The sequence below is a fragment of the Daphnia pulicaria genome, chromosome 4, assembly GCF_021234035.1.
Source record: "Daphnia pulicaria isolate SC F1-1A chromosome 4, SC_F0-13Bv2, whole genome shotgun sequence".
In the NCBI taxonomy this organism is placed as follows: domain Eukaryota; kingdom Metazoa; phylum Arthropoda; class Branchiopoda; order Diplostraca; family Daphniidae; genus Daphnia; species Daphnia pulicaria.
This window is the reverse complement of record NC_060916.1, coordinates 10,449,919-10,458,060: the sequence shown is the minus strand read 5'-3', so window position 1 is coordinate 10,458,060 and position 8,142 is coordinate 10,449,919. Positions and strand designations below refer to the sequence as shown.

General features: G+C 36.8%; 2 protein-coding genes across 2 annotated transcripts; one reads left to right on the top strand and one right to left on the bottom strand.

The window, feature by feature from the left end:
- Positions 1-293: 293 nt before the first annotated feature.
- Positions 294-4,273, top strand: LOC124337863 (coiled-coil and C2 domain-containing protein 1-like). The gene is made up of 14 exons (XM_046791876.1): positions 294-527; positions 595-721; positions 1,004-1,113; positions 1,173-1,351; positions 1,410-1,525; positions 1,614-1,850; positions 1,903-2,018; positions 2,091-2,508; positions 2,572-2,951; positions 3,005-3,184; positions 3,246-3,421; positions 3,500-3,775; positions 3,857-3,947; positions 4,015-4,273. Exons 1-14 carry the CDS (start codon positions 432-434, stop codon positions 4,132-4,134), a joined length of 2,622 nt encoding a protein of 873 aa, XP_046647832.1. The 5' UTR covers positions 294-431; the 3' UTR covers positions 4,135-4,273.
- Positions 4,274-4,583: 310 nt separating this feature from the next.
- Positions 4,584-7,927, bottom strand: LOC124337864 (protein ST7 homolog). Its single transcript, XM_046791877.1, has 12 exons — positions 7,788-7,927; positions 7,444-7,554; positions 7,294-7,376; positions 7,053-7,209; positions 6,831-7,001; positions 6,490-6,723; positions 6,332-6,429; positions 6,070-6,260; positions 5,901-6,003; positions 5,582-5,825; positions 5,375-5,514; positions 4,584-5,322 (listed from the first exon to the last, which is right to left on the bottom strand). Exons 1-12 carry the CDS (start codon positions 7,849-7,851, stop codon positions 5,227-5,229), a joined length of 1,692 nt encoding a protein of 563 aa, XP_046647833.1. The 5' UTR covers positions 7,852-7,927; the 3' UTR covers positions 4,584-5,226.
- Between the last annotated feature and the right edge of the window lie 215 nt (positions 7,928-8,142).

The following is an 8,142-nucleotide window of genomic DNA, read 5'->3' as shown; positions in this document are numbered from 1 at the left end:
ATTACAAAGAACGTACGTTTTTCGATGAAAAAAGGGCACACACGGTGATCGATCTTAAACTAAAACCGGGGAGATCGGTTAGAAAAACAAAAAAACATAAACTCGTTCGGAAGAAATCACGGCTGAATTGGATTGAAAATGTAACTTTTAAGTTGAAAAGCTAAAAGGATAATAAGCTAAAGTTATGGGTAAGTTAGTACCAGACTAAGCTACCAGCTGGCTACCAGTTTAAAAAAACAAAAATTCGTGTTTAAATCGAGAACATTAAGTATCGATTTATCTGATATCCTGGATAAAATTCGTCTGCTTGTTTTTATTGGATTTTCGCTATCAAGTCTAAAGTCTAAGTTAGTGAGCAATTGTTTTCCCTTCAAGTTTTACGTTTGATATTGGCACTGACTAATTGTAAAGTATTGTACAACTCTATTATCATGTTTTCATTTGGGAACAAGAAACCAAATCCTGCTCCTAAAGCAAAATCTACGGCACCTCAAGCCGCAGGAGGAAAAAATAGGAATCTAGCACAGGTACAGTCAGTATTAAATGAAATTGTTATGATTTTTCCCCGTGACTTAAAGTTATGTTGTGCATTAGTTTGGATTTCTAGACATGGGATTTCAAACTGATAACATGACAGGAGCAGATGATAGTGATGATGAAGATTTGGAAGCTGAACTTTCTGCCTTGACACAAGGGTCAACAAAGAACCGCCAGAAGAAACGTAAGAATATACAAATGAAAAAGTCAAATGCTATGACTTAGAAAATCCAATATTTTTCATATCACTACTTTATATCTTTTCCCTACATTTATTTAGTCTTTGATGGTTATTTTAGTGTGAATTTTAAACATGACTAATTAAGAAGAGTATATAAAAAAGCTGGAATTCATAGGCTACACTATACAGTACTAGACAGTTCCTCTTTAAATAGTACAGGAAAAGTTTTCAAATCATAATCATTTTCCACAAATTTTAACCAATTTCTTTTTTATTTTTCCGAAGCCACAAAAAAACTTATTTCAGAGAAAGAATTGGCTGCCATGGTGTCTAGTAGTTTGGCTGATATACCTTCAGATGCTGAAATATCTGACATTGATGATGCAGAAGTTGAAGTTTGTACTTGTATATAGTAAAGGTTAACATTTTAACATTAATATTATTTATTATTCAGGATGAGCTTGGTGAGCTTTGTGAAGAAGCATCAGATTCAGATTCATCAGATAAACCAGTAAATAAAGAGCCTTCATTAAATGTGGAGGAAATGATAAAACTTTTAACGGAAAGGATAGATATGTACAAATTGGCTGAAAATAATGCTACTAAAATAGGTGACACAACAAAAGCAAGAAGGTGTTATTTTATTTTTAAATTTTGTGGGGGATTGTGATTGTAATAAAAATTCTTTCAGATTTAACAGAGGAGTTACATCTTTAAACGGTTTACTAAAGCAAGCTCGTTCAGGAAAACCGATTGCCATGGAAGATATTCCTCCTCCGCTCGCAGATTCAAATAAAGCTATCCAAAGTACGTGAGTTTAATAGCTGCAATTGCTCTGTTATATGCAACAAACAAAAAAAAGTATTTTTACTTCAAATTTTTTTTTTATTTTCAGAACCAATTCCGAAAGAAGACATTACAAATAATCCCAGTATTTTCGATGCACCGATTCCCTCACTCGAAGTCAACGTTCCTCCTCCAATCCTTCCAGTACCAATACCTGTACGAGTTGCCCCTTTACCGCCGAATATTGTACCACCTATCACTCCAAGAGTAAAAGTTCCCAAACTTGCTGCCGAAGAAGATCAACAAGTAGAATCTGGCGAAGGACTTTTGATTCTACCGTCAAAAAGTATTCGCAATTTCAATTAATAAGGACTTGGGTTTAATTCTTTCTTTTGTAGTTCCTTCGGACATCGAAAATGCATTGGCACGTAGACAGGAGTTGAAAAATGCAGCATTGCAAGCTAAACGCACTGGAGATCAAGCAAAAGCTTTGCAGTTCGTCCGTCTAGTCAAAGTATATCACGCATTTATTTTTATTTCATCTTTAAGAACGATATTTTCAACATGTTTTATTGTGTGTTTTTAGGTTTGTGATCAGATGATTGATTCTGCGAAACAGGGTGTATCTGTGGATTGGTCGAGCTTGCCTTCAATTGATATGGGAAGTGAGGGTAGCATTGCTTCGAGTACAGTTGAAACTAAATCTGTAGAAATGAAACCCGAAAATTCAGCTCCACAAAATGATATCGTACCTCCTGCAATGGATGTAGCAAATGAACAGAGCGTACCAGTGCAAGTTCCTGTAATACCCGTTCCCCAATCCACAATGGAAGCGCTCGAGCAACGTTTAGCCAAATATCAAAGTATAATGCAGCAAGCCCAAGAAGAAGGAAATAGTTCAAAAGCACGGCGGTTTGGTAGAATTGTCAAGCAATATCAAGATGCGATCAAGCTTTTCAAACTTGGGAAACCAATACCATTCGACGAACTGCCAGACCCTCCAGGTATTGTTTATTTTTCACTGTGAAGTATTTTGCAATTAGCTAAAAGTTTTTTTTTCTCTTTAGGGTATCCTCCCATTCCTGGAGCACCACGAAAGGTAGAAGATATGGAGGGACTCGTAATAACTCCAGCGCAGTCGAGTGAAACCCCACCGTCAGAGACTACCATAAGGAATCCTGAAAATCCTTCAACAATACAACCTCCAACCAGTACCCTGATTCCAGCACAATCACAGAAAATTTCCCCGACAAAAACTCCTTTGGCCACTCGACAAGATAAACAGTTGGCTATGTTGCTGGAACGGCAGAGTTTGTTCAAACAAGCTGCTCTGGAAGCGAAGAAATCTAATGAAATTGAGTTAGCCAAGGAATATCTGCGAATGGCCAAAGGAATCGATCCTTTGATAAGCGCCAATAAATGCGGAGTTCCTGTTGATATGGATACGGTAATTTTGATATATTCTTTCGTCAGAGACAAATCGCTCATTTCAAGTTACAGTTGCCGATTCCCCCGCAAATGAAACTTCGCTCAACCACAGACAAACACGGTTCATCAAAAGAACGTGCACCAGCAGATGATTTTGTTATACTTTCTAGCGAAGAGTGTGTGTCCATACCAACGTTGGAACAAAAAAATATCTTTGCTCAGTTGGAAGCTGATTTATTAACTCAATTAAAGGCAAGAATTAAATACGTACATGTCACACTTATCCATAATAACATTTGGTGCTTTACAATAGATGTGCTCCGATAACAGAGAGCACTACAAACTGATGGGAGACATTGCAAGCGCCAATCGTTTTGACCAATTGGCTCTCCACACTCGAAAAGATTTGGACGTGATACGGAGCTCAGCCATGCGAGGTGATGTAGTTCCACGGTGGAAAAATGAAATGCGAACTTTTTCAATTGTCAAGTATGCCGATAACTATAATATGTTTAATATTTTTTCTAAATTTGATGTTGAAAATCTTTAAACTTATGTTCGAAAAAGGTGCTGTACCGATTTAAAGGATGACGATATGGAAGTGACTATTCTTAGAGGGCTTTCCTACAATGTAGCAAATCCCAAGACTATTGATACTTATGTACGATTCGAAGTTCCTATCCCGAATACTGAAACCCCGACGAGAGAGAAGACGAACACTGTCAAAGATACAAATAGCCCTGAATATAACGAAAATTTTCACGTGGCCATTAGTCGACAATCACGAACTCTACTCCGCATTTTCAAAGCAAAAGTCATAAAATTTGAAGTTTGGTCTAAAGGGTATATTTTAAAATGAACTTTTATTTTTTAATGATTATTTTATTTATATATATATATATATATATACATTTTTTTTTTTAGTGGGTTCCTGCGCAGTGACGTTTTGATTGGCACAGCATCAGTAAAACTATTGAACCTATTAAACCATTGTCAGATCCATGAGGCCGCTGATGTGAGTATTAGACTGTTATTATCTTCCAAAATGGTCACATTTAACGATTGCGTGTTGTAATTTTCAGTTAATGGATGGAAGAAAGCCGGTGGGCGGTAAACTTGAAGTAAAAATCAGACTTCGAAATCCTATTGTCGGGAAAGAAATGGAGCAAGTCCAAGAAAAATGGACTGTTCTTACGTGTTGATACATAAAGTAAATCAAGTTAGTTTAAGTGAACTAACGTGTATACTGTATACTATCAACGTTGTAATTGAAGACGAGGGAAGTGAAACATTAAATTCATTATCTCTGATGATTAATATAAACTACTTGAATGCCGAAAAGTTGCCTGCATTCTTATTTTAATTGCTCGTTAATTGTTATTCCTTATTGTTAAGTTTAAGTCTAGATCTTTGAAAATTTTTTTATTTTTCGGTTGATAGTTAGAAAATAATTTATTCACTATACCTTATTCGGTTGTTCCACATGTCCTGAAATTTGAATCCTAAAACGAATAACAGGTACACTGACTTAACTTTAGGTAATTAAATCGTCGTTACTGTTTTCTTTTTTTGAGCCATACTGGTGAATTCCATCTTCTAACGCATCATTTCATATAAATTTAGAAACAGAAAAGGAGATACAAGTCAAATGTAGCGTTAATTGATATATTCCGAACCAGCAGTCAGAAACGACTGATCCTTAAAATGACACCGAGGAGACACATTTACATGAACACAAATGTACAGAACGGTACGCCATAAAGAACACGGATGCAAGGAGCCCTTAAAGTTCGAAGTGTTCACAGTTTAGCAAGCACTATACTAATCGACATCATACCGGATGGCAATGCCAAAAACCCCATCACATCTAACAGAAAACCCAGATAAGCATCAAAGGAAGAATATAGACGTGATGTACTAAAAGTGCAAGGAAATCAAAACAAAAATTTCGTTCTGACTGATTTAACGTGATTTGAACGGATGAAAGAAAGGGACGAGCAGTAAAGGTCAAGTATGAAGGTCAAAAGAAACAGAAGTTAGTTGACGTGTCTCGATAAAGCAGGTTGAAAACATTACAGGAAGATTACAACTGTTTCCCGTGGACATATATGAAAAATAATTCTCTTGCTTCCAAGCTAATGAGGGTTGAGTACCCTCTCGTATGAACATAAACAACAACAAAAAAATAGAGAGTAGCGTTGGGCGAAAAATGTAAGTACTCCGTGAAACAGAAAAGAGGTTTGAAACAAGAAGATTTTCGAACAGTCGCCAAACGGTTGAGATCTCTGCAATATTTAGACACGCGACAAATGCTGCAGGAGACTCGACGGACAGAAAGCTTCCAATTTTCCCAGAACATAGAGCAATGGCAGCGAAACCCCGTTGATGACCTAAGGTAAAAGTAGATTATAAAATGGTCAACACACATTGAAAGAAACTTACAGTGCGAGCGATGTATCCCATCGGTTCTGGATAATGATGGGTGAGAAGGGCTAAGAGAGCAGTAAAAGAGCACAGCCCGGCAGTAAAAAGTATGAAGAACGGTAGCTCTTTTTTCGGATAAACACTAACTTCGTGAAAAGCTGCAAATATGTTCACCAACAGTTATTAAATATGATCAGTCAAAGAGTTAATTTTAGATGTAAATACCTGGAAGAAGTTCCCTATCGGCACATTCAGTACAGCTAGGATAGGGATAGAACAGATGACCCTTCTCCAATGGGTACGGGATCATGCGAAAAGTTCCTTCCCATGTGCAGTGTAGCAAATGCAGTGCGCCTTCTACTCTTTTCCAATGGGATAGATGGAAAAATGCATACGCCACAGCTTCCGAGTCCCCCCGTTTAAGGATGTGTTCGGGCGGCAAACACAATGGCTTTGTTTCTAACAAATACTGAACGCAGGAAAATTAATCAAAACAGAATACATTCAATCAATTTAAAAAAAAAAAAAACTGTTGCTTGCATACCTTTGGTACGTGAGGATTGAACTCAACAGCTCGATGTATGGCTTCGACAGCTGACATTTCCGATGGGGTTAATCCTCGTTTACTAGCCAAATCAGGAGAAAACCTGCAGGAGTAAAAATGTGAAACCTTTAATACAAAGTTCTGTTGCACTAGTTTCTATCAAATTCACTTGTCAGCCACAGCTCTGGCTTTAAGCAAAGCTGCTGTGTAACATATCGTGGCACTTTTCGGTAGTGTAATGTCATCATAGCGCGCTAAGACGGCCTGGACGTCAGCGTAGGCTTGCATTTCTAGGAGAGCCTCTAAAAGATTCTCATGAATGTTAAGCATAGAGAGAATAGGTGTAACTTCCTTCGTTAACTGATATTAAAAGGAAATTAATTAATCGGTGTAAAGAAAGTAGTCCCAATTAAAAAAAAAACTACACTTACATCGCGAAACATTTTCACAGCCTCCTTCAATTTACCTAACTTCCTTGCACACATGGCCAGGCGCCGTTTTACACATATCAATACATTAGTATCTCGTCCTTAAACAAAAAATCCAAAATGAAATATGGAAAACATAAATATTAGGGGTGCCAATTTACGGTGTAATCCTTCTGCTAAGGATCCTTGGTGTTGGTTCTGTTGAGATTTACGGTACGATGCTTCGGCAGCTTTCAAAGCCTGTTTTAATAGTTGTTCTGCTTCAAAAACAGTGGAAGCATCTTCCTCTGCCAACAAAAGAAGGGCTGGAGCGCATTCTGGATTAAGAACTAATGCCTCTTTGGCCGCACTCACTCTAGCAGCAGGATTTCGTTCCCTCCAGGCAGTGGCCATAACTATAAGCACAAAAGTTTTATTGATATTGAATGTATCTAAAACTGACCTTAATTTTTCATTTAAAAAATGTAACTTGATTGTTACTTCTTAATTGCATAGCACTTACTCTCATAATCTTGCTTGCCGGCATCAGCTTCACACGTAAAGTACGTCTGATGATCTTGTGCAGAGAGGTTCATATCATAGTATGTCAAGGGATCCTTTCCAGTACTGGAAGTAAATCTCTGATATTCCCCTCCACGTAAGAGATTCAATGGATTCCTCCATACCTTGCATTCTAGAAACAAATTTAGCCACTAGAATAAACTTAATACAATTTGTTTATTACCTGGTACAGTAGCTTGAGGAGTATTGTTGTTGGTGCTTGGAGTAGATGGCTCACTGCTATTAGATTCACCACCCCCTAGCCATGGACTTAGATGATTAAGGGATACTTGTTCAATAAAAGAAGTTCCATATTTTCGGAAATACCACCATTCAAATATCTACAAAGCAATTGCAATAACTGGTTATTTTCTAAAAACTGACTAGAACCAAATATATCAAATTTAAGGTTTTGGAAGGTTTACCAATATCAGTCCAGAAATAAGTGAAGATGTTCCAGTTAGTGCAACATAGAACTTGGGAGTCAAAGTGCTCAGGAACATTGTTGCTGAAAATCATGGCTTAACTTAGTATTTTTTTATTTTATTTGGTAATTTATGAAGGAAAACACTAACCCATTGCAAGTGTATCTGAGATTTTGAGTGGACCTCTCAGGTAATACAAAAGAAACACAACAAGCACAATCCAGAAAATCCACAGGTAAATCCAGAATTTACGAAAAATATCTGCAATAGATAGAATTATTAAAAATGCATAGAATCAACTTATTGTTTTTAATTTAAACGTCGAAGATTTCTGGTATAAACAGGGACGAATAATGGTAAACAATATAACATACTACATTGGAAGTCACAAGGATGCTTAGTTAAATATGATGTTAAATCAAGTGGGGTACAAAGTTCTTGTCTTTAATTTCCTGGATCACGTATTCACGTTTGACACAAAAATGTGTGCTTACAAATAGTGTTTTTTGCCTCCTTAATAGAAAATAGAGGCGATTCGGCCATCGGACTCCATACCATAAATAAATATAAACTTCAGAACTCGGAAGAAGCAAAATATTGTAAGGCCCGTCAGAAGTATCAGCACTTTTTTTTAGCTGGACTATGAATTGAAGTTGTAGTTGTCTGCAAGCCCTCTGATGACTATTCGTCGAACTAAAATAGAAAACGTTTTATTCATTTTTGCATTTTTCAGATAGGCGCGAGTCGTAAAAAGAAAATATTTTCTTAACCTGATCGATTTCCACCCATCTAATTTCATAATTACTTTGTTTATAAACCTGGGAATTCATGTGATTGTTGAATATGATT

What these genes read in the sequence shown, in the direction of transcription:
- LOC124337863 (XM_046791876.1), top strand. Translation starts at nt 432, where the DNA reads ATGTTTTCATTTGGGAACAAGAAACCAAATCCTGCTCCTAAAGCAAAA. An exon ending in AAAGAACCGCCAGAAGAAAC is followed by an intron (nt 722 to 1,003) that starts GTAAGAATATAC and finishes ATTTTTCCGAAG; the next exon opens with CCACAAAAAAACTTATTTCA. An exon ending in TTCAAATAAAGCTATCCAAA is followed by an intron (nt 1,526 to 1,613) that starts GTACGTGAGTTT and finishes TTTTATTTTCAG; the next exon opens with AACCAATTCCGAAAGAAGAC.
- LOC124337864 (XM_046791877.1), bottom strand. Translation starts at nt 7,851, where the DNA reads ATGGTATGGAGTCCGATGGCCGAATCGCCTCTATTTTCTATTAAGGAG. An exon ending in CTTAGCAGAAGGATTACACC is followed by an intron (nt 6,430 to 6,489) that starts GTAAATTGGCAC and finishes TTTTTGTTTAAG; the next exon opens with GACGAGATACTAATGTATTG. An exon ending in CTGTGAAAATGTTTCGCGAT is followed by an intron (nt 6,261 to 6,331) that starts GTAAGTGTAGTT and finishes TTTTAATATCAG; the next exon opens with TTAACGAAGGAAGTTACACC.